Below are 25,857 nucleotides of genomic sequence, written 5' to 3' on the forward strand. Positions count from 1 at the left end.
TGTGTGTGTGTGTGTGTGTGTGTGTGTGTACAAATATCTGTTCTATATTTACTGTTTTACTTTCAATCTTAATGCTGTTTTGCATTAGATATGTCTTATTTTTAAATTATTTATTGAGACACAGTCTCACTCTGTCACCCAGGCTGGAGTGCAATGGTGTGATCTCTGCTCACTGCAACCTCTGCCTCCCAGGTTCAAGCGATTCTCCTGTCTCAGCCTCCCGCATAGCTGGGATTACAGGTGTGTGCCACCATGCCTGGCTAATTCTTTTTTTTTTTTTTTTTTTTAATTTTTAGTAGACATGGAGTTTTGCCATGTTGGCCAGGCTGGTCTTGAACTCCTGACCTCAAGTGATCCATCTGCCTTGGCCTCCTAAAGTGCTGGGATTACAGGCATGAGCCATCGTGCCTGGCCTAGATATATCTCTTTTAAACAATGTATAGGTGGCTTTAGTTTTTAACTCAGTAAGAGTACTGCCTTTCAATAAGTGAATTTATCTCATTACATTTACTGCTATCATATATATGTTTGATCTTGTTTCTTCCATCTTTTCTGTTGGTTTTTGAAAAACACTTTGTCATATTTTCATTGTCTTTTTCTATAAAATTGTATACTTGTTTTTAGAGTTATTTTTCCCTTTCTTTATATTTTTAATTTAAATAATATGGAACTTAAGTTCTTCTCATGATACCTCTGTATATATATTAATATCCTTAAACTCATATTCTCAATGTATTAATTTCAGAAAGAAAACAGAATCTCCTGTAAGGAAAAATTTTTTTTCTTTAATTAGCACAATTATATTACTTCTGGCTCATTCCCACTTTTGCAGGTACTCTCTTGGATTTTTATCCAGTCTATTATCATATTAGTAATATTTTGTATTTTATACATATAAATTTTTAAAAGAATTAAAACAATTACATTTCTTCTCATAGCCCTAGTTTTGACAATTCTTTAGACATAATTCTGTGTTTAATTGGATTGAAGGCTCATACGGTGAATTCAGTTTGGAACTTCTTTAATATTCATTGGCTTAATTATTCATCATTCATTCACATTCTTTTTTTTTTTTTTGAGATGGAGTTTCTCTCTTGTTCCCCAGGCTGGAGTGCAATGGTGTGATCTCGGCTCACTACAACCTCTGCCTCCTGGGTTCAAGTGATTCTCCTGCCTCAGCCTCTCGAGTAGATGGGATTACAGGCATGCGCCACCACACCTGGCTAATTTTGTATTTTTAGTAGAGACAGGGTTTCTCCATGTTGGTCAGGCTGGTCTTGAACTCCCGACCTCAGGTGATCCACCCACCGTGGCCTCCCAAAATGCTGGGATTACAGGCGTGAGCCACCGCACCCGGCACATTCACATTCTTTAATAATATACCTTCAACTATATTATTGAGGAATGCTTTGCATATGGCAAGATTTTACAAATTTCAGAATGTCTTTCCATTGCCTTTACATATGAACAACACTCCGCATATAAAGGTTCTTTTGCTTTCTTCCTTTCCTTTCTCTTTCTTTCTCTTTCTTTCTTTCTTTCTTTCTTTCTCTTTTTCTCTCTTCTTTCTCTCTCTTCCCTCCCTCCCTCTTTCTTTCTGACTGGGTCTCGCTATGTCACCCAGGCTGGGGTGCACTGGCACAACTATAGCTCACTGCAGCCTCCATCTCCCTAGCTTAAACGATCCTCTTGCCTTAGCCTCCCAAGTAGCTTAGACTATACGCATGCACCACTATGACCACCGAATGTATTTGTATTTTTATTTGTAGTAGAGACAGGTCTTGCTATGTTGCCCAGGCTGGTCTTGAACTCCTGAGCTCAAGCAATCCTCCTGCCTCAGCTTCCCAAAGTGTTGGGATTTTAGAATGAGCTACCCTGCCTGGCCAATTTTTAGTTTTTAATAATATTTTTCCTCAAATCTTTTCTCTCCCAGATAATTCTTCTATTGTCTTACTTTTTTTTTTTTGAGACAAAGATCTTGCTCTGTCACCAAGGCTGGAGTGCAGTAAAATCATCACGGCTCACTATAGCTTCAACCTCATGGACTCAAGTGATCCTCCCACATCAGCTTCCTGAGTAGCTGGCTGGGACTATAGGCGCGCACAACTACATCCAACTAATTTTTTAATTTTTTGTGGAGATGGGGTCTCATTATGTTGCCCAGGCTGGTCTCAAATTCTTGGGCTCAAGCAATCCCCCTGCCTTGCCTTGCCAAAGTGCCAGCATTATAGGCATGAGCCACTGCACCTGGCTTGTCTTATTTTTTCAATTTCTTGTTTCATAGAGTACATGTTCTCTTAATTTATAGAGAGTAAAAAGCATTAATCAAATTTTATCTTTGCTTCTTGAGTAGTTCTTCCTTCAAAGTGTATTTTCATCTGACATTAGCTTATTATATGTGTATTTTTTAAAAATCTAGGCATATAGGCCTCACTTTGGATCCTTTCTGCTTATTAATCTTTTCATACTTTGAATGAGGGTAAGTCCAATTTTTGGCAGTAAATCCAATAAGGCTTGATACATGCTCAAGTGTTACATGCACACACACACACACACGCATGTGCACACACACACAAGTGCACACACACACACACACTCACACACAGTCAATTCTCTCTCACTTTCTTTCCTTTTAGTCCAAGGTCTACTATAACTTGACTTGTCATGCTGAATATTGATGGTTGATTATGTCTTGATTTGCCATCCTGAATATTGATGGCTGATTATGTCTTGTCTAAATAGCTGAGACTACAGGTGTGCACCACCATGCCTGGCTAATTTTTTTTATTTTTGGTCAAGATGGGGTCTTGCTATGTCCCAGGCTGGTTTTAAACTCCCAGCCTCGGGTGAATCACTTGAGGCCAGGAGTTGGGAGACCAGCCTGGCCAACATTGCAAAACCCCATCTCTACTAAAAACATAAAAATTAGCCGGGTGTGGTGGCACATGTCTGTAATTCCAGTTACTTGGGTGGCCAAGGCAGAAGAATAGCTTGAACCCACGAGATGGAGGTTGCAGTGAGCTTTGATCACATGACGGGGAGAGTGAGACTCTATCTCAAAACCAAAACAAAAAATTCCTGGCCTCAAATGATCCTCCTGCCTCAGCCTCCCAAAGCACTGGGATTACAGGTATGAGCCACCATGCCTGGCCAGTCCTTCCGCATTTTAGGGTGACCGGAAGAAGGAGAAGCAAGCTGGCAGCAGCCTCAATTTTGTTACATTGTCTTGTTTTACTGGTAAACAATCTATATCTTTAGTCTTCATCTTTCTAAATAAAGGGCTGTTGGGAGGACCACTCTGGACCAGCTCTTTTAATGAAATCTGCACTCTGCCAAATATCTGGGGGTAAGTGCATTAGCTCATGGTGTTCTCTATCAGTCTAGTTCAGAACACAACGTATCTGGCAAGCAAATATCATATTCTGTGCTATGGGATTGTGGCTGATGCCTAGTTTCATTATAAATGAAGTATATATCTTAATTTTTGGTTCATTTAGGTGGTCTTCAGAGCGGGGAATTATATAAATTGGCATTCGCTATCATTTTTGCTGGAAGCTCACTCTGGTCTGTAATGCTATCTAACAAATTAATTTTTATTTCATTGTTATTGAATGTTCATTAAATGTCCCCAACTAGACTAGAAGGTTGCTGAGCACAGGGATTTTGTCATTTTCCTAGCTATGGTAAGCACAGGGTAAGCCTAAGCCTTCAGTACTGTACCTGTTGAGTCAGGATAGGTCAGGGAGAGTTGTTATCAGCTGTGTTCTGTTTACTACCTGTGCTGTTAAGGGCTTAATGACAAAAGAAAAATTGTGTTCGATATGCCAGTAACAACAACTAAGTGAATGGTGTGCTCTGTTTCTCCTGAAGTAGGACTTCACAGCATCAAACAAAGCCTTTGCATTTTTCCTTAAGACCAAAGATTCAATCACTCTTAATATCTAGAACTATTAGCTATCTTTATTCAGTTCCAGATTGCCTTCATAATAATCATTTGAAAATTACCTTGGTGATCTCATGTTCATGTCCTTTGAACCTTTTCACCACATTTCCAGTTTTCCAATTATAGGCCACAACTGTCTGAAGAGAGTGAAGATTGTAGTTTCATTACTCAATTCTTGTTAAAGTGACACTAGCCTCTACTGCATTCTCACCTTACTTTCTCCCTCCTCACTCACTCCCTCTCTGTTCAGGAACTTGCTCAAAGCATTAAGGGTTCCCTGTTGTGGCCGTCCCTCCTCACGTGCCCCTCCTTTAATTTTCTTTTCTTTCCCCCTCGTTGTTCTCTGTCTCTCCCTCCGACACTGGACCACTGCTCTAAACTTACTGATGGGTTTGGGCTAACATTCCCCAAGAAGAACTGATTCTACTGGCTGTAGATGGTGAAGGAGAATTCCACGTAGGGTTAGATTTGTTTTCCCTACTGTACTGTATTTTTTTGTCATGGTGTTTTTTTAAAAATTTATCATTTCAAGCTGGGCATGGTGGCTCATGCCTGTAATCCCGCGCTTTGGGAGGCCAAGGCGGGCAGATCACCTGAGTTTGGGAGTTTGAGACCAGACTGACCAACATGGAGAAACCCCATCTCTACTAAAAATATAAAATAAGCCAGGCGTGGTGGCATGTGCCTATAATCCCAGCTACTAAGGAGGCTGAGGCAGGAGAATCGCTTGAACCTGGGAGGTGGAGATTGCAGTGAGCTACCCTTCCTGGCCTAGATTTTAAGACAAAATACTGCCAATTAAACTATGATACTTCGATGCATCCTGATTTCAGAAGTGTTAAAATGTGAAAAGTGAAAACAGGGCCAGGCACAGTGGCTCATGCCTGTAATCCCAGCACTTTGGGAGGCCAAGGCGGGCGGATCACCTGAAGTCAGGAGTTCGAGACCAGCCTGACCAACATGGAGAAACCCCATCTCTACTAAAAAAAAAAAAAATACAAAATTAGCCGAGTGTGGTGGCACATGCCTATAATCCCAGCTACTTGGGAAGCTGAGGCTGGAGAATTGCTTGAACCCAGGAGGCGGAGGTTGCGGTGAGCCGAGATGGCGCCATTGCACTCCAGCCTGGGCAACAAGAGCAAAACTCTGTCTCAAATAATAATAATAATAATAATTAAAAAATGTGAAAATATGCATCTTAGAACCACTGGAATACAGTATGCAAATGGAATTTGAAGATTCTAAAAGGCTATTGAAAATGAGAGACATTATTATTTTTTGAGACAGAGTCTCGCTCTGTCACCCAGGCTGGAGGACAGTGGCCCGATCTCGGCTTACTGCAACCTCCACCTCCCAGGTTCAAGCAATTCTTGAGCCTCAGCCTCCCAAGTAGCTGGGATTATAGGCAAGTGCCACCATGCCCAGCTAATTTCTGTAGTTTTAGTAGAGACGGGGTTTCGCCATGTTGTCCAGGCTGGTCTTTAGCTCCTGTCCTCAAGTGATCCACCTGCCTTGGCCTCCCAAAGTGCTGGGATTATAGGTGTGAGCCACCACTCTCAGCCCATTATTATTTTATTATTTTTATTAATTTTTTTGCACACAAAACAATAAACATTTTCTAAAAATACATACAAACAAAAAGATGCGTATCAAACATATGAGGAAGGTTGCACATGGGAAGATGGGGAATAGAAATGGGGAGTGGGAATTAAAGAAAATAAATGAGAGAGGGACTTTGTATGGATCAATGATAATAACTCAATCCTCTATTTGACAAAGAAGAAGGAGAAGAGGAAGAAAAAGAAAGTGGGATAAAGGATCAGAAAGGGAGGAAAATAGAAAAAATTAGAGTATGACTCCAGGGTAGACCTGTTTTGTTGTCGCTGGGTTGGTTGGTTGGTTTGTCTGTTGTATTTTTCATATGTTTCGCCATGTCGGCCAGGCTGGTCTCGAACTCCTAGCCTGAAGTGATCAACCCGCCTCGGCCTCCCAGATTGCTGAGACTACAGGCGTGAGCCACCACGTCCAGCCCCCACATTGCTTCTGGCCTCTGTGGTAGACCTCCCAGACGGGGCGGTCGGGCAGACGCGCTCCTCACTTCCCAGACGGGGCGGTCTCGGCCCATTATTAGTATTATTCACTATAAAAAGAATTAGCAGTTTTGCTACCAGTATCCCAGTTGTGAGGGCTATGATAGATCCAAATATGAAGGAGAGAAATGTGAGAATGGGAGGAAGGAGGACAAAAACACAAGGAGGAATCATGATGCATACCAGTGTAGAGACCATAAAAGAAGAGATTAGACAGTTCCTTTTGCTGACAATTAACTCCTGTGTCTCCATGTAGGTGTAACATGGGATTGGTGGGAAGTATAATCTTTGCCATTTATAGAAAGCATGTGGGTGGTCAGGCATAGTGTTAAGGATCTCACCTACATTCTTTGATTTAATCTTTATAACCACCTGTGAGGTGGCATTATTATTCCCACTTAACAGATAAGACAGAAGCTCAAAAAAATTTAAAGACTTGTCCAAACGAATGGGAAGTGGCCAAGCAGGGATTTAAATCCAGTCTTTCTAACTCTAAAGCCCATATTTTTACACTCATCAACCCTGCTCCAGAAATGCAAATCCTAGACTTCCTTTCAAAATATCTTCCTTTCCCTGCAATAAAGTTGTTTTCCCAGGAAACACTGCAAACCCCACCTTATCTTTCCCTCCAGAGACACAAAGGTCTGAGTTCAAAGCAGCCACGACAGAGACGGTATCCATGTGAGCTGGGCTATACTCTTGAAAAGCTTTAGTTTGAATTCTCTCTTCTATAATTTCATCAGGCCTGCTAAAAAGAGTATAGAAAATGAGAGACCCGGTGGCATGGGAGTGGATGGGCGGGGGCGGTTGGGGGTGGTAGGGAGAAGAATGTGGGTTAAGAAGGCAATTCAGGCCAGACTAAGGAGAAATATTTAAAAAGAAGAAGAGAAGGGAGACCCATTTACATTGTCAGCAATGGTATTATTTACTCTGAAAATGTGCAGAATGACTGAAGGATTGGAATCTGATAAAGGGGGATCCTGAAGCCAAGAAGCCAGGAGTCTTTCTTTGCTCACACTAGCAATTAATCCTAAAGATTTAGGGCCCCTCTGTGTATGGGTGCAGACACTGGCTAATAAACTGACTGTTTCTTTCTTTTGAGACAGAGTCTCACCCTGTTGCCCAGGCTGGAGTGCAGTGGTACACATGGCTCACTGCAGCCTTGACTTCCTAGGCTCAAGCAATCCTCCCACCTCAGCCTCCCAAGTATCTGGGACTACAGGCTCATGCCATTATGCCCAGCTAATTTTTGTATTTTTTGTAGAGATGGGGTTTCGCCATGTTGCCAAGGCTGGTCTCAAACTACTGAGCTCAAGCAATCTGTCCACCTCGGGCTCCCAAAGCGCTGGGATTACAGATGTGAGACAGCACACCCAGTCCTGACTGTTTCTTATCCAAAAGAAAACACACTAAACTATTCAGGGAAGGCCAACTATTCAAGGAAGGCCATCAACATTCGCCCTGGGCCTTCTCCTTCTTTAGTGGAGAGTTTTAATGGGGCATGATAAAACCTGGGCTCCCAGGGGAGGATTGCAGTACCTGTATTTATAAGTGCTGTGTTTGAGTTTGCTTTGCAGTTTCCCCATCACGACACAAAACCTACACGAAACCTTCTGTGGAGGAGCTTGTTTCAGTTGGCACCTGAGTAGCAGCATCCCTTGTGGCTGCTGGAAGTTGTGTTCCCTGTTTAATAAAAAGAATACATATTGTTAGTTTTGTTAGGCACAATAGTATGATGTTGAAAATAAATCCTTTTTTAGACTAATTAATTGTATCCTTTTGCTTTTCCTCCTCACCCTGCCTCACCCTTACGGCCCTGAGGTTATAGACACACAAAAACAAAACTGATTTTAAAAAAGACTAAGAAGCCGGGTGCGGTGGCTCAAGCCTGTAATCCCAGCACTTTGGGAGGCCGAGGCGGGTGGATCACGAGGTCAGGAGATCGAGACCATCCTGGCTAACACGGTGAAACCCCGTCTCTACTAAAAAATACAAAAAAATTAGCCGGGCGTGTTGGCGGGCGCCTGTGGTCCCAGCTACTCGGGAGGCTGAGGCAGGAGAATGGCGTGAACCCAGGAGGTGGAGATTACGGTGAGCCGAGATCGCGCCACCGCACTCCAGCCTGGGGGACAGAGAAAGACTCCGTCTCAAAAAAAAAAAAAAAAAAGACTAAGAAGTCCTGTAATAAGTAAAACACAGAATTGCCATATGGTCCAGCCATTCTAATCCTGGGTTTAAGGCCAAAAACACAGAAACAGATGTTCAAACAAAAATTTGTGCACAAATATTCACAGCAGCACTGTTCACAGTGGCCAAAAAGTGAAAACAACTCAAATATTCATCAACAGATGAGTGGAGAAACATCATGTGGTCAATCCACACAATGAAATATTACTCGGCCATTAAAAGGAATGAAGTACTCGTACATACTACAACATGGGTGAATCTTGAGAACATCATGCTAAGCAAAAGAAGCCAGACATGAAAGGCTACATAGTTCATATTCTATGTATGTGAAATATCCATAGTTGGCAAATCTATAGAGACAAAAAGCAGATTAGTGATTGCCAAGAGCTGGAATAAGGAAGAGACTGGGGAGCAACTACTTAATAGATACAGCTAGAATGTAATACAGAATATCTTAATAGGCTAGATATAGTTTGGATATGTGTCCCCTCCAAATCTCATGTTGAAATTTGATCCCCAATGTTGGAGGTAGGGCTTAGTTGGAGGTGTTTCGGTCATGTGGCCAGATCCCTCATGAATACTTGGTGACATCTCCCTGGTAATTAGTGAGTTCTCACTCTATTAGTTCCCACAAGAACTAATTGTTTTTAAAAAGCCTGGCACCTCCCTCCTCACCTGATTCCTTCCTCTCTTGCCAAGGGTTGCCTGCTCTCCTTTGCCTACTGCCACGGTGGAAGCTTCCTGAGCCCTCACCAGAAACAGAAGCCTGTGTCATGCTTTTTATACAGCCTGCAGAACCGTGAGCCAAATAAACTGCTTTTCTTTATAAACTACTTAGCCTCAGTTATTTTTTTTATAATAACACAAACAAAGAGGCAGAGTTTCCTTTTGGAGTGATGAAAATGTTCTAGAACTAGATAGTGATGATGGTTGCACAACAATGTCTCTATATACTAAATGTTACTAATCATAAATTTTATGTTATGTGCACTCTGCCACAATAAAATAAATACTGAGAAGATGTAATCAAAAATAAAAAATAATTTACACTACTGAAGCTTCTTGAAAAAGAAAAGCCTCAGTTATTCTAAAAGATTACAACCTTCCTTGGTTGTTGGATTTTTTTTTTTTAATAATTTCACTATGGCGCCTCTCATTGTGCCAGAATCATGAAATAGATGTTCTGAGATGCTAGAAATAATGGCACTAAATGAGACAATGTAGGTAATGACCTAGACTAGCAGTTCTTAAAGTGTGATCCATGGAACATGGGGGATTCCTGGGAGCCTTTCAGGAAGTTTGGGAGGACTTCCCTTTTCCAACTACATCTCTCAGTGAGGCCCTTCCCTCCCTCCCTCCCTTCCTCTCCTTTTCTCTCCTCCTTCTTCCTTCTTCCTTCTCCTCCTTCTCCTTCCTTCTCCTTCTTCTTTCTTCCTTTTTCCTTCTCCTTTCATTTTTTTTTGAGACAGGGTCTCACTCTATCGCCCAGGCTGGAGTGCAGTGGTGTGATCTCACTGTACCCTCAACCTCCCAGGCTTAGGTGATCCTCCCACCTCAGCCTCCCAGGGAGCTGCAACTACAGGCTTGCACCATCATGCCCAGCTAATTTTTTTGTGTTTTTTGTAGAGACGGGGTTTCGCCAACTCCTGGGCTCAAGCAATCCACGTGCCTTGGCCTCCCAAAGTGGGGCCTTCTTTTCTTTTAATACCTCAACATAAACAATAGATTATAATAGACTGAATGCAGAAGCAGATATCAGAGTCCAGTTGTCTCCTTTTTAAGGCAAACATTAGAAATTTGCAAAAACATAAAGTGATACCATTTTTTCTAAATATTTTGGTTTTGGAAAGTATATTTATTTTTCATAAAATGATGTTTTATGTTAATATGCAATAGGTTTATTGCTATTTCAAAATTAATAAGTAAATGTCTTTAAAATTTGTTTTTAAGAATTAATTAATTTTCTTATTTATTTTATTTATTTTTTTGAGATGGAGTTTCACCCTTGTCACCCAGGCTGGAGTGCAATGGTGTGATCTCAGCCCACTGCAACCTCTGCCTCCTGGGTTCAAGCGATTCTCCTGTCTCAGCCTCCCGAGTAGCTGGGACTACAGGCATGCGCCACTACATCAGGCTTTTTTTTTTTTTTTTGGTATTTTTAGTAGAGACAGGGTTTCACCATTTTTTGGCAAGGCTAGTCTCAAACTCCTGACCTCAGGTGATCCACCCACCTCGGCTTCCCAAAGTGCTGGGATTACAGGCGTGACCCACCGCACCTGGCCTCATTTATTTATTTTTAAATTTAACAAACCCTGCATGTGGCATTCAATCTCAGTTTTAATGTCAAATGATGGTATCAGAGCAGGATTCGAATCCAATCTATAACCTACATAAGCAAAACCTCTTTGGGGGTTCTTAATTTTTAAGAGTGAAAAGAAGTTGTGAGACCAAAAAGTTTGAGAGTCAGTGACTTAGAATTTAAATAATGTTAATATTGGATTATATATTAGAATTAAAAGAATAATGAAACATTTTCCAGATTTACTTGTATCATCCCCCTCAACTAACAAGGCTAGAACTGAAAAGAAAGAGAATGAATTATGCATTCAAAGATGCTCCTCCACTCATTCAGAGAACACCTCCTAAGCACCTTATTTGTGTACGTCCTATACCAGTTGCTGGCGAAACTGAAAAAAAGAGAAACCTGAAGATGTGACCAGCATGAATATTTGCTGGGACCGAAGGAACCTAACGAAGGACCAGTCTCAACTACTCCAGGTCATGTGTCCCCTGCGACTGGCTGTGATATCAGATAGCTGAGGGAAGTATGGGGGGCAGTGGGAGCACCCAGTCCCCATTTCTTCTGAGGTTCTGCCTAAAAGTTCTAGGAAATGAGTTTCTTATGGGCATGACCAACCTAATTTTAGGAAGAACTGTCTACAGGAAGAACTGTTTACAGAAGAGAACAATAGCTAAAATGCACCAACTTAATATTCTCATTCATACCATTAGCATTAAAAAAATAGAGCTTTCCAGAAGAATTTCAGCCTACATTTTGAGAAGTTGCCAGAACTGACCTCCTGACGAGAACAGGTAACCAATACAGAAAAGCACAATGCAATGGAAACAATGTGAGTGGCATCAAGAGGCCTAGGATCTACCCTAGCCCTGCCTCATCCCATTATATGTCCTTGAGCAGCTCCATTCCCCACTCTGGCCTCAGCCTTCCCAGCTAGAAAATTAGGACACTATACGAAATGATTTTTAGTAGACTATGTGTATAATGAGAGAAGGTCTCTCATTATTCATCTTTGTACTCCGAGTGGCTTGCACAGTACTGTACAACAAAAATACTTGTGAAGTGGTGAATCTAAGGTCCCTTCCACTTCAGATATTCCCGGATTTTCTATAAGAGGCCACAAGATGTGCTGAGAGGCAAAATTCAGGATAGTTTTCAAAAAGTTTGGGATGTGGTATTGTTTATAGATAGAGGGTGCAGGGCTTCTTATCTGCCAGCCTAACCTATTTTTCAACATTGTCATCAAACTAATGACAGATGCCATCCATAGATCTAGGTCACTGGAAATTGCAGGTTCTATAAATGGATTAGCTCTGCTCAAAACTGATTGGTATAGTCAGAGAGCCATACTTCCCAAGTAAAGCATATTCATGGGACATTCTACGGAAAAGATAACTTTTAGAATTACTTACCCCCAAACCAATAGGATCTTCTTGGTGAGCTGCCCTATTCAATAATTTGTAATGTGTATCCTTTGGAAAATAGTTCAGGCAGCCACTTCTTAATCTCTGTAATTAGTGGGAAGCCACTGAAGTTAATCTCTTCTCTGTCTAAGCATGTTTGCACTGAGAAGAGATTTACAAGGTAAATAAAGACCTTGTTTATTAAAGAGATGGTTAGGTGTGGTTTTCCCTCACAAAGAAAGAAATATTTTACAAAATTCCAAGATTATCTCTCTCACATTTCCACAGTTCAGGAAAGTGTACTATAGTGTTAATTATATATCTATTTTTAAATATGCAAAATATATTTAAATACATTGTTAAACATTTTGATTTTGCCCATAACATAGTACTTCTATTCATCAAAAATCTTGAGTTGACTGCTTATTTCAGAGTTTACAGCTTTTGTGAAAAAGGCAATTTCTCCTGTTTTAAATAATTCTCCTAGAATTTGAGATGGAAGAGCTTTTCAAAATCACCATATATAAACCATTCATTTATTTCAAGATCTGCAGAGTAAGGGTAGAAATATTATTTGCTCAAAATTATAACTAAGACCATTTACTTAAAGATCTGCAGAATAAGGATAGAAATATTATTTGCTCAAAATTATAACTAAGACCATTTACTTAAAGATCTGCAGAATAAGGATAGAAATATTATTTGCTCAAAATTATAACTAAGTAAATCTCTTGACTTCTAGTCCAGAATTTCCATTATAAATGTCTACAAAGAATAAACAGTATTATTGCATTTTAATAACTCAATTTTGAGAATTCAATTAAATTCTAAATATTGATTGACAGTGCTGCTTATTCTGAGAATTAAGGGGAGCACAGAATAGTCAGAACATTTGATTACATGCATTAGTGTCTGCATTAGATAGGACTAGTTGTGAATTATAGCTCAACTGTGGCCTTGGGCAAGTTGCTGAACCTCTCTAAGTCTCACTTTCCTATGTGTAAAATAGGATAATAACTCTATCATTGACTTCTGCGAAGATTAAAAATAGCACTTAAAATGTACCAGGAACTGCTCTATGTTTTATATTTATTAACTCATTTTATCTATTCCACAAGCCTCTGACATACTGTTACTACAGGTTGAGCATCTAATCCAAAAATCCAAAATCCAAAATTCTCCAAAATCTAAAACTTTTTGAGCACTGACATGACATTCAAAGGAAATATTCATTGGAGCATTTTGGATTTTTTTTTTTTTTTTTTAGACAGAATCTTACTATATTGCCCAGACTGGTATGCAGTGGCACAACCTGGGCTCACTGCAACCTCCACCTCCCAGGTTCAAGCAATTCTCCTGCCTCAGCCTCCTGAGTAGCTGCGATCACAGGTGTGTGCCACCATGCCTGGCTAAGTTTTGTATTTTTAGTAGAGACGGAGTTTCACCATGTTGGCCAGGCTGGTCTCAAACTCCTGACTTCAAGTGATCTGCCCACCTAGGCTTCCCAAAGTGCTGGGATTACAGGCATGAGCCACCGTGCCCAGCCACATTGGAGCCTTTTGGACTTCAGGTTTTCCATTAGGGATGCTCAACCCTTAAGTATATAATGCAAATATTCTAAAATCTGAAATTTGAAACACTTCTGGTCCCAAACATTTCAGATAAGGGATACTCAACCTGTATGGCCATTTTGCAGATGTAAAAAGTGAGGCACAGAGATATCAAATAGCTTGCTCAAGTTTATACTGCAAATAAGTGGCAGAGCTGAAACTTGAATCTAGGCAGTCCAACTCCAGAGGCCCTGTTCTTGACCAGCATATTATACTGCATCTCTACAAAAGCTGGTGCATATAAAGCTTTTGGTTCAATCTGGCAAGTTGTTAACAATAAATTATAGTTACTAGCATGATTGCAAGATTAACGGTGATCATACTGGAAGCAGCATTTTCACCCTTATTAATACTGTTTATAATGCACAAATATTAATGCACAAATATACACAGAGAACACACACAAATGGATATATGAATCTAGAGGATATTAAAGCTGAAGCAAATTATGGCCTCTGATTAGAGTGATTGGACCCAATAAAGCTAAGAATTCATTATGTTACATAGCAAGGCAATTAAAAAGTCTCAAGAACAAAGTATATGAATTTGGGTTATGTCTACATTGTTGTAACTTATCATGAGTAGACTAAGAAAAGTACTAAGTTATCTTCCACTATTTTTATTAGGAACATGTAATATACTTGAGAGGAGGCATAATTTCTGGTTCATCTTTGTATCTATGATTTGACCTTAGCCTAGGAGAATGAACGCAAGGCAAATAAATACCTGTTGAGTGAATGAATGGAATACTAAGATGAAGAGTTGGCTTGGTGGTATGCTATTTTTTTTTTTTTTTTTCTGAGATGGAGTTTCTTGTTTTCCAGGCTGGAGTGCAGTGGTACGATCTCAGCTCACCACAACCTCCACCTCCCAGGTTCAAGCGATTCTCCAGCCTCAGCTTCCTGAGTAGCTGGGATTACAGGCACCTGCCACCACGCCCAGCTAATTTTGTGTTTTTAGTAGAGACGGAGTTTCTCCATATTAGTCAGGCTGGTCTTGAACTCCCGACCTCAGGTGATCCGCCCGCCTTGGCCTCCCAAAATGTTGGGATTACAGGTGTGAGCCACCGTGCCCGGCCCAGTGGTACACTTTTTAAAGACCCAACAACATAAGCGCCCTTTTAACCTGCCCAACAACATATCCTTTAGAGAGCAGTCACCCTGTTTCATCCCAGACTCCACACCCAGAAAGGCTGGAGAGAACATGGGAAAATCTATAGATTCAATTATGGCTCAGGATGTCCCCATTGGTTCCGGTTGGAACCAGGCCTCAGTCTGAATCCCAGCACTTATTTCTATTCCAATCTGCTTTCCAAAGGCCTTGGGATATCCAGTAGTCACTCTAAACCACCCTAAACAGAAAGCAGAGAATTCTCTTTTAACTCTCCGGTGCAATATTCCTTGATATACACCAGTACCTATCCATGAAGAAACTGGGACTCAGAGGGCTGTGACTTGCTGAAGGTCACAGGGGCAGAGCTAGGTGGACTGGACCTTATTTCCCTGGTCCCCTGTTAATGCAAATACTGATATCTTATCTCCCTCCATCTCCCCAAATCTCCCTCTGCACGCTTCTATCTTACACTCTGGGAGACCAAGGCATTTTTAGTCGCCAAAACAACGCTCAAAGAAAGAAAAGTATGAGTAGAAACACCTGGTAGCTGGTCTGGTTCGGCCCTCTAATGGTACAGATAGGGAAAACCGAGGCCCAGGGAATAAGAGGGTCTTGCCTAGAGTCACACAGGGAGCCAGTTCTAGGCCACCACTCTCAAGGTTGCCTCAAATTTTGGGGACGACTTGTGTGCAGTTTTTCCTTTCTGTCGCTTCAGACAGCAAATACTCCTCTCCCTGCCCATTATATGAACAACTAAAGCTTATTTTGTTTTTGTTTTTAAGAGACGGAGTCTCGAGTCTCGCTCTGTCACCCAGGCTGGAGTGCAGTGGCGCGATCTCGGCTCACTGCAACCTCTGCCTCCCGGGTTCTAGCAGTTCTCCTGCTTCAGCTTCCCAAGTAGCTGGGACTACAGGGGCACGCCACCACTCCCGGCTAATTTTTTGTATTTTAGTAGAAACAGGGTTTCACCGTGTTGCGCAGGCTGGTCTCGAACCCCTGAGTTCAGGCAATCCACCCGCCTCGGCCTCCCACAGTGCTAGGATTCCAGGCGTGAGCCACCGCTCCCGGCCTAAAGCTTATTTTTTATGTGTATGTGGAAAGCGGGGAGAGGAGTCCCCGAAGATGGGAACCTAGCGCCACCCAGCCCAAGGTTGGCCCTCATAACCGCTCTCCGCTTCGACCAAAGGGCGAGGGTAGCCCGCTCCTAGTCTGCCGCTACGCCCCTTTCTCCCACCTCAGGCTCAGTACCCACCGGTGGGCTGGGGGGCTGGAGCTGGGGCCGGCGGGAACGTGGAGCCTGGGGCTGTGAACAGCCTCCGAGCCCTCCCGCGCCTCCGCCCCTAGCAGCAGGCGCACGTTGCTAGGGCGGGAGTGCGGGAGAAAAGCCTCCGGGCACCCTCGCAGGCCGCCGAACGGCAGTTCCGCTCGCCTAAAGCTGGGACGGAACTGAGCGCCCGGCGGTACTCTCTTCGTGTAGCAATGCACTGATGAGGTCCAGAGAAGAGGACGCTTGTGCCCAGGACCCCGCTGCCAGAAGAATCTAGACAATCCAAGGAAAACAGGTACCTTTGTAATAGCTATGGAGAAAGCACTTAATAAAGGTCATCTTTTAAATTATTAGTCGCTCAGATATACGTGTTGCCGTATTTGGAGTTTCCCTGATTTCGACTAGAAATTCCTCCTTTGGACACTCCCCCAGCTCCCCACTCCTCTATTCCTTTCATTATTTTTTTCATTGAACTATTACAGCCTAGTACCATAGCAAGAAGAGACCCCTCAGTACCTTCTTGAGATCCGAATGGGAAGACGGTTGGAGAAACTAACAGTTTTTACAGCTGCGGTCGCATTGCTTCCAGACTAGTCTATTCATCTCCGTATTCCTGGTGCACAGTATGGGGCTTGGTATATAGTAGGGGTTTGTTGAATGTTTGTTGAATGAATGAATGAATGAGTGAATAGCAGGGATTCTAGCCAACATTTATTTATTTATTTATTTATTTATTTTTTATTTATTTTTAAGACGGAGTCTTGCCCTGTCCAGGATGAAGTGCAGTCGCGCGATCTCGGCTCACTGCAACCTCTGCCTCCCAGGTTCAAGCGATTCTCCTGCCTCAGCCTCCCAAGTACCTGGGACTACAAGTGCGCGCCTCCATGCCCAGCTAATTCTTGTATTTTTAGTAGAGATGGGGTTTCATCATGTTGGCCAGGCTGGTCTTGAACTCCTGACCTCAGGTGATCCACCCGCCATGGCCTCCCAGAGTGCTGGGATTACAGGCATGAGCCTCCGTGGCTAGCCCCAACATTTATTTTGAACCCTAGTAGGTGCCTCTGCAGTGTTGATCTGGCAAAACAGCCTTCAATGAAGATTTGTGGAGTTTCTGAAAATTGGGTGCCTTTGAGGGGGTGGGAATGGTGAAAGAAGTTTGCCTCCACATACTGGCTATTGGGTCTGTTTTCCAATCCAGGGAAGGGATCCCCTCCATGGCATCCCTGATGAGGTATCTGTAGCCCTAGTTGGTGCTCGCTCTGTAATGATGGACTCATTACTTTCTAAGTTAGTGACCTATTGTTGAGAGATTTCCTTCTGGCAAGAGAAAGTATCTACCCCTATGCCATTTGAAACTCTGATCTTCGTTCAGAGCCGATGGCTCTCCTTACAGACTTAATCCCTTTTTCCCACAACAGCCTGGGAAGCCACAACCAGGATAAACTTACTGCTTCGTCCTGGGACACTGGGCTAGGTTCAGTGCAGCTACAGAGTTGAGTTACTAGATCTCTGCACCCAAGATGTTCCTGCTCTGGGGATGTTTTTCCCTCTGAGAGAGAGGCTTTAGGCTTAAGGCACGAAAGACTCCCAAACTGGTACCTGTAGCCAGGCCTCTCCCTGAGCCGGACCTGTATATCCACCTGCCACCTGCCCATCTGCAACTGGCTGTTTAAAAGACACCTCATTCTTGACATGACTCATACCAGAAACATCATCTTCCCCCCAAACCTGTTCCCCCTCTTTTCCCTCTAAGTGCTGGGCACTACCATTCACCAATCACCCAAGCCAAGGATCTAGGAGTCATTTGTAACTTTACCCTCGCTTCCTCGTTCAAGAACAATCCCCAAGACTTCTCAATTCTGCCTCCCAAACATTATAAAAATAAAAATCTGTTCACTTCTCTCTACCTACCACCTGGATTCAGGCCAACATCAGGGTGTGACAGATTAAAAATGACCACAACTTCTTTGTAGCTCTTCCCATCAAGGCTGGCTTTGTAACTTGTTTTGACCAATAGAATGCAGCAGGAGTGACATTGTGGGACTTCTGAGTTTAAGCTTCAAAAGGCCATGCGGTTTCTGCTCCCATCCTCTTGGAACATTGCCAGCATGGGAAGAGGACCAAGCTAGTCTGTTTGAGAGACATGGCCCATCCAGTAGCTAGCACCAAATACCAGCCATGTGAGTGACTGTTGCCCAGGCTGGAGTGCCGTGGTGCGATCTTGGCTCACTGCAACCTCCGCCTCCTTGGTTCAAGCGATTCTCCTGCCTCAGCCTCCTAAGTAGCTGGGATTACAGGTGCGCGCCCCCACGCCCGGCTGATTCTTGTATTTTTAGTAGAGACAGGGTTTCACCATGTTGGTCAGGCTGGTCTCGAACTCCTGACCTCATGATCCGCCCGCCTGAGCCTCCCAAAGTGCTGGGATTACAGGTGTGAGCCACTGTGCCCGCCTCAGTGTTATAATCTTATGGGACTTCCAGGTACATGCAGTCCATCATTGATCAAAATGTTATTATGCAGCATACGACTTTATCCTCAGCTTAGAGGCCATCTCCCTCTCTGCCCCCCGAGTCTTCCCTAACCATTCCTTCCCTTCTCCAGACTGGGTTAACTATTCTTCTTCTGTGCTTCCAAAGCCCCCATACTTTCCACCACATAGTATAACTTTTCATTTACTTCTCTCTCTCACTCAACTGCAAGCAACAGAGGCAGTGACCGAGTCTCATTTACACTTGTATTGTTGGTATCTAACCCAGGGTCTGGCACAGCACTGCAACAGAACTTTCTACAATTATGGAAAATGTTCTATACCTGCATTGTCTAATACTTTAGCCACTAGCCCTACTAGCTATTGAGCACTTGAAATGTAGCTAGTGCAACTGAAGAACTGAATTTTAAATGTTATTTATTTTTAATTAACTTAAATTTAAATAGCCACATGGGGCTAGTGGTTATGGTATTGAATGAACAGTGTAGGGCTAGCACATAGTAGATGGCCATTGAATATTTTTGAACAAAGATTAAAAGGGAAAGACAGTCATGACAGACAGTTAGAACAGGATAGAATGCTATGGGTATAAGCAACATAATTTCATGTCGACCTCTCCTGGCTCCTCACTTCACATCCCCTCAACTTTACACTACCAGTGCCTTTGTCTTAGTCCATTTTGTGCTGCTGTAACAGAATACTACAGACTGGGTAATTTATTATGAACAGAAATGTATTTGGCTCATGGTTCTGGAGACTGGGAAGTCCAAGATCGAGAGGCTGCATCTGGTGAGAGCCTTCTTGCTGCATTATGACATGGTGGAAGACATCACATGGTGAGAGTGCAGGAGTAGTGAGGGAAGGGGACAAACTTATCCTTCTATCAGGAACCCACTCCCACAATAACATCATTAATCCGTGCATGAGGTCAGAGCCCTATGATCTAATCACCTCTTAAAGGTCCCACCTCTCAACACTGTCACAAAGGGAATTCAGTTTCCAGCACATGAACTTTGGGGGACATGTTCAAACCACAGCAGCCTGTGGCTCTGCCTTATTTAAATATAATCCTAGTTTTTGGCTCTTTATGGCCTGAGTTGGTTGTTCTCTCCTGGACTTGCCCAGATTGATAACACCCCTCCTGTGAAGTGGGCTGGTCTGAAGAGCCCCCTGGAGAAGAGAGCTGTTCTCATCTAGTTTAGTCTGGCCTGAGCAGAGAGGACTCTGTCACTGGGAGACTTGGACTTCATCATAGAGAACCCATGTGATCTGAATTTTTCTGCATGGCAGGCTGCCAAATCCCTCTTAAAAGTGACGGTTAAAGCTGGCTGTACTGTGAAAACACCCCAGGAGGAAAAGAAGCCACAGTGTTGGTAGTCTTATTGCTATTCCTGGAAACCATGCAAACCCCAGTCAGATGACTTCCAGCCCTGGCACCACAGATATTGAATCAGTGTCTGAGAAGGAAGGAGGAATGGACACAGGCCCAGGCAGAAGGGGGCTGGGCTGGGCCAGGCCAGGGCCCCACCAGGCAGGCAGAAAAGGCTGGGCCTGACACCAAGGAGCAGGCCTGAGGGGAAGTAAAAGCTAGGGAAGAATAGGCCTTTCCAAAAGACTTTCCAAAATGTTCATTAAAATAAAAAAGTTTAGGCCAGGCCTGGTGGCTCACACCTGTAATCTCAACAATTTGGGTGGTTGAGGTGGAAGGATCACTTGAGGCCAGGAATTTGAGACCAGTCTGGGCAACATAGCAAGACTCAGGTCTCTACAGAAGTTTTTTTTGTTTTATGTTTTTTTTTTTTTTGAGATGGAGTCTCGCTCTATCGTCCAGGCTGGAGTGCAGTGGTGCAATCTCGGCTCACTGCAAGCTCTGCCTCCTGGGTTGACGCCATTCTCCTGCCTCAGCCTCCCGAGTAGCTGGGACTACAGGTGCCCGCCACCACGCCCAGCTAATTTCTTTCTTTTTTTGTATTTTTGGTAGAGACGGAGTTTCACTGTGTTAGCCAGGATGGTCTCGATCTCCTGACCTTGCGATCCACCCGCCTCGACCTCCCAAAGTGCTGGGATTACAGGTGTGAGCCACCGTGCCCAGCCCAGAAGTTATTTTTTTTTTAAGTTTTTTTAAAACGATCCAAACCAAATGTTATAAATGAGCAAGTGAAAGGGAAGGTTAGAGAGCAGGTTGTACACATAATCCCAATTTTGTAGAATAAATATGTTCCAGCTTGTATCATATAGTGGGAGCTAATGAATGCTTTAACCTATGTGTGAGGAAGTGTAAGTATATTTGTAGCAGTTTTTCACACATTGTAAATCATGTGAGGTTCTTCGAAGATTGAGAGCAGAGTTCATGGTACAGAAAGACGTCTTGCACTTGCTAGTCCTCTGTCTGGAAATCTCCTCCCCAGATGTTTTCATGCCTTGTTTTTTCCAGTGCCACTTACCTGAGAGGACTTCTACGCCATCCTTTCTACACCAGCACCTCCATCATGCTCTTTTTCTTGTAATACTTGAATCTTTTTCATAGCCCTTATCATTACTGACATTATATTACATATCCATTTGTTGCATTTTATTTGTTCATGAAAGTAGACTTTGTTCTTCTTGACTGTTGTATCCCCAGTGTCTAAGGCCTGGCACACAGGCAGGGGCTCAATAAATCTGTTGAATGACTAAAATGTAACAATGGTGTCCATTCTTCTCTCCCCAGCTCAAAGTGCCTGACGTTCAAGTACAGCCCTGCCCATGCCCATGAAGCCTCCAGAGGTCCCCTAAGAGCTCTAAGCAGCTTTCAAATTTTTTTGACCTCATAAAGAAGTACATTCATTCTCCACGGTGCATATATATGTATATATAGGCCAAAGACAAAATTACAACAAATGTAGTTAAGTGATCTTATTGGCTTTTATTAGCACTTCTAGAATCAGGCAACACCTCATTCTATAAAACAGAATGTTCCAATGAGCTGAACAGAGGACGTGGGCTTTCTAGGTAGAAAAGAGCCGAAAAAAAAAAAAAACAGAAAAAGGGAAAAAAAGAGGACTGCTCATTTCAAAGTTACTTTCCTTTTAGGGTTAAAACAGAGAGGACTTCCTTATCATGCCAGCTAATTCTGTACTGTTTGAATATGCTCTCTCTCTTTTTCTCTCCCAATTTCTTGGAAGTTCAGATAAACTACTTAGTTTTGGTTTGGTGAAGTGGCAATTTAGCATGAGTAACTCCATTTTGTTTTGGTCTGGTCTGGTAGGGCCTAGTTTGGAAGCCCAGTCCAAAACAATGACCTTCCATTCATTTTGTTTAACTATTATATGTAATTGAAACAACAACAAAAACCTTACTAAGAGCATGTTTTCTGTTTTGTTCTTTATTCTTTTCTTTTTTTCTTTTTTGGAGACAGAGCCTCACTCTGTCGCCCACCACCCCGGCTGGAGTGCAGTGGTGTAATCTCGGCTCACTGCAACCTCTGCCTCCTGGGTTCAAATGATTCTTCTGCCTCAGCCTCCCGAGTAGCTGGGACTACAGGCATGTGCCATCACGCCTGGCTAGTTTTTGTATTTTTAGTAGAGATGGAGTTTTGCCATGGTGGCCAAGCTGGTCTCGAACTCCTGACCTCAGGTGATCCACCCTCCTCAGCTTCCCAAAATGCTGAGATTACAGGCATGAGCCATTGTGCCCAGCCTTTTTTTCTTTCTTTTTATAAAAGATGCTGATCTCCATCCCTTGAATTTACTGATATGCCACCTAATAAAGGGTTGCCACTGCCTTAGGGCAGTGTTTCTAGAAACAGTCAAGGCGCTCCTTTGCATCCTAGTCAAGGAGTGACTGCCACAAATGCAGCTTCTTGGCTTCATCTCAGACTTAATGGATGAAAATCTTACCGGAAAGTCTGCGTGTTTTACAACTCCTCCTCTTTCCCCTCCTGACCATCCCCTGTCCTCTGATTCTGAAGCCTAATAAAGCTTAAGAGCTATAACCGGGGAGTTTATGAGTATCCCAAACGTGTCCTGCAGGGCTTGATGAACAGATAGGGAAAGGGCGATTCTCCAGTTCCAGTCCAACTTGGCTCATAAGTGGTGAAACAGAGGAACCCGACTTGATAAAAGTAAATCCACTCCTACCTTAGCCCTTTGCATTTGCTGATGCCTCTGCCCGAAAGCAACTCTGGTGATTTAGGGGCTGTTTTCCAGATCCTGGACCTGGTAGGGCCAATGACGCTCTAGGGCCACACCCAGTGAAGGCCCCTCTCCCCCGCCCCAACTTTCCCTAAGGATTTTAACCCTTGTTCCTCCCCCTGCCCTCCACAACCTCTTTTCTTTTTTTTTTTGAAACAGAGTCTTGCTCTGTTGCCCAGACTGGAGTGCAGTGGCACGATCTCAGCTCACTGCAACCTCCGCCTCCCAGGTTCAAGCGATTCTCGTGCCTCAGCCTCCCCAGTAGCTAGGATTACAGGTGCACACTACCACGCCCGGCTCATTTTTGTGCTTTTAGTAGAGACGGTGTTTCACCATGTTGGCCAGACTGGTCTCGAACTCCTCAAGTGATCTGCTTACTTCAGCCTTCCAAAGTGCTGGGATTACAGGCATGAGCCACTGCTCCTGGCCACACAACCTCTTTTCTTTTTAGCCTTCACACAAAAAGCACCTCCTGTTTTCTTTGTTTTCACCATAGGGTTGAATAATTCCCCATCCCCAGTCCTTAGAAGGAACAAATTCTAACCACAATCTCTAATTACCGTGGCCTATTTCCCTCCCCACCCTCAGAGGACTGTAGATGCTGTTATGAGGCCATCACCCTCCCACTGGGATGCACTGGAAACTTCTTTCGATGCCAGGAAAGCAGCACCCCTGTCGCCAAAGAACCTCACACAATTTACATTCTGAAACCTGCTACAACTATATTTACAGATCCTCACACATATAATAAAAACTTTTATTATCCCCTACTGTATATCCGACACCCAAAGTAAACACTTTGTAGACAAGATCTCATTTCATTCTTGAAGTAGCCCTCTAAGGTAGATAGTATTATTATCTACCTCTGTTGTAGAGCTAAGAAAACAGACACAGAAGCTGTGAGTAACCTGACCGAGATCCCATAGCTGTAAGCTGCATAGCTGGGATGAAACCAATGACTATATTTCACTCAGTGCTCTCTCTAGTCATATGGTGTAATATTGTCTATCTGGGGTGACAATGCGTCCCCACTGGATGATGACACCACTGTGTACTTCTCTGGGTAGCTCTGGGGCTGTTAGCTGCCCTTACCCCTCAGGTGCTAAAGCAGTAGTGGCTGAGAAGGAAAGGATTCTATCTCCTTTGTGTAGCCATTGCTTAGAGAAGCTTCAGAGTAGAGGTGCTAGAGCCCCTGTGAGCTATGGGATGTAATGTTTTTCGGTTTAGCTCCCGCCTGTGTTCAGTTCTGATGCACTCAGAGTACTCTCTGACACCTGAAGGCCTGGGCCCTTCCCCTTTTGAGAGAGTGCCCAGCTTTCTGCCAAGACCCCCAAGAAAGAATTTGGGGTTGGTGGCCGGGCGCGGTGGCTCACACCTGTAATCCCAGCACTTTGGGAGGCTGAAGGGGGAGGATGGCTTGAGCCCAGGAGTTTGAGATCAGCCTGAGCAACATGGCAAAACCCTGTCTCTACGAAAAATACAAAACTTAGCTGGGCACGGTGGCACGTGCCTGTAGTCCCAGCTACTCAGGAGGCTGAGGTGGGAGGATCACTTGAGCTGGGGAGGTCGAGGCTGCAGTGAGCTATGATTACACCACTGCACTCCAGCCAGGGTGACACAGTGAGACCCTATCTCAAAAAAACAAAAAAAAAAAAAAAAAAAAAAAAGAAGAAGAAGAATTTAGAGTTGGAGAGCAGTGTTCTCCTTGTATGCCCAGACAGACTAGACTGGATCCCCAGCAGAGGGCTCAATCTGGGCTCAGACTAATATATAAGATCCGGGGGGGAAGCCCTAAACAGCTCAGGTACATGTTAGCAGTTTTTCTTTCTGGGGTGGGGGTGGGTGGATTTTTCTTCCACATGCTTATTTGCATATTTTGTTTTCTTCAAAATAAAAAGGCATTACTTTTTTTCAATGCTAGTTTAAAAAGAAAACTCAAATATTCAAATTCAAAAAGTTTGGATGTAAATACTTTGGGAAAATCAGCCTAATACAGATGTTTCTCACTGGGCCTCAATGTTCAATTTAAAAAATTATTAATTATAGTAACCTTAAGTCACACTGCCTAGGTTCCAATCTCATGGCTACCAATTAGTAACTGTGACCCTTGGCAAGCCACTTAACTTCCATAAAAATGGGATCCTAATAGTACTTTCCTCGCACTATTAGTAGACACTTAGCGATTGCAGCTGCTGTGTTCCAGATATTGTTTTATGTATTTAGCGTATTTACTCCTCAGCCGTCTGGGAGGCAGGTACTCTCACCCCATTTTACAGCTGGAGTTCCCACCCAGTTGAGCAGCCAAACGGGATTTGAGCCAGGAAGTTTGTCAGCAGAGCCTCGCTTGAAGCTACGCATCTAAAACTGCCTCTCAAAAAGGGCAGTGGTCGGGATTACATAACGGAACGCTTGCAAAGCTCTCAGCGAAAGCCTGGCACTTAATAAGTGCTCAATAAAGTGTCCTACGGTCACAGTAATATTTGGAGTTTTATGTTTGTTGTAGAACAAATACGCATACAATCGCGATTTCATTTAACAAGGAATTTAAAGAGACCTGCTGCCCCAGGCGGGATGGGAGCGCGGGTGGGGTGGGAGGAGGCGCAGCGGCGGGGCGCGCTGGCGCACCGGGAGGGCCGGGGGCGTGGTCAGCCAGGCCCCGCCCGCCGCCACCTGCGACAGGTGGAGCGCACGGGGCGGGCGCACGGCCATGTCCGCCGAGGGCGCGGAGCCGGGGCCGGGGTCCGGGCCCGGGCCGGGGCCACTCTGCCCCGAACACGGCCAGGCTCTGAGCTGGTTCTGCGGCTCCGAGCGACGGCCCGTGTGCGCCGCCTGCGCGGGGCTGGGCGGTCGCTGCCGGGGGCACCGCATCTGCCGGGCGGAGGAGCGCGCCGAGGAGCTGCGGGTGAGCGGGTGTGGGCGCCGGAAGGCGAGGGCTCCGGAGACCCCGGGCGCGCCTGGCGGGACCCGGCAGGGACTGGGGAGCATGGGGCTGGGCGGACTCGACAGCCGGCCCCGGAGCCCAGGCTCCTTGGTGGCTTTGGCTGTAGGACTAGGCGGTTAAGGGTGTGGCCTCTGAAGTCAGGCTGGCCTGAGTTCGAATCTACTGCCTGTGAGTCACGTAACTCTCTGAGCCTCAGTGTCTTCATCTGTAGTTTGGGGACAACAACAATAATAACAGCGCGTACTTATTAGAGTTGTGAGATATAAGTAAGATAGTGAGTGAAATGCTTAGCGATAAGGGGATCCAGGCTCTCCAAGCCCCTTCCATTGCTCTGTTGAAGCTGG

The 25,857-nt window shown here is 44.0% G+C and overlaps 2 protein-coding genes across 7 annotated transcripts in view; one reads left to right on the forward strand and one right to left on the reverse strand.

Moving 5' to 3' along the window:
- Positions 1–16,017, reverse strand: part of WDR31 (WD repeat domain 31) — a 24,462-nt gene extending 8,445 nt beyond the window's left edge. Inside the window, exons 1-5 of one of the 2 annotated variants that reach the window (XM_058445206.1) lie at positions 15,898–16,017; positions 11,932–12,084; positions 7,573–7,716; positions 6,649–6,778; positions 4,006–4,080 (exon numbers count right to left, since the gene is read on the reverse strand). In XM_058445206.1, the coding sequence (XP_058301189.1) occupies positions 4,006–4,080; positions 6,649–6,778; positions 7,573–7,688 (321 nt within the window). In that variant the 5' untranslated portion in view covers positions 7,689–7,716; positions 11,932–12,084; positions 15,898–16,017. Of the gene's footprint in view, positions 1–4,005; positions 4,081–6,648; positions 6,782–7,572; positions 7,717–11,931; positions 12,085–15,897 lie in introns of both variants that reach the window. The other variant, XM_058445205.1, reaches the window with a different exon arrangement.
- Positions 16,018–25,240: 9,223 nt separating this feature from the next.
- The window catches only part of BSPRY (B-box and SPRY domain containing), a 35,042-nt gene continuing 34,425 nt past the window's right edge, over positions 25,241–25,857 (forward strand). For 4 of the 5 annotated variants that reach the window (XM_058445202.1, XM_058445204.1, XM_058445203.1 and 1 more), the window contains exon 1: positions 25,245–25,474. In XM_058445202.1, the coding sequence (XP_058301185.1) occupies positions 25,280–25,474 (195 nt within the window). In that variant the 5' untranslated portion in view covers positions 25,245–25,279. Of the gene's footprint in view, positions 25,475–25,857 lie in introns of all 5 variants that reach the window. The other variant, XM_032164936.2, reaches the window with a different exon arrangement.

The sequence above is a fragment of the Hylobates moloch genome, unplaced genomic scaffold (assembly GCF_009828535.3).
Source record: "Hylobates moloch isolate HMO894 unplaced genomic scaffold, HMol_V3 SCAFFOLD_10, whole genome shotgun sequence".
NCBI classification, from domain to species: domain Eukaryota; kingdom Metazoa; phylum Chordata; class Mammalia; order Primates; family Hylobatidae; genus Hylobates; species Hylobates moloch.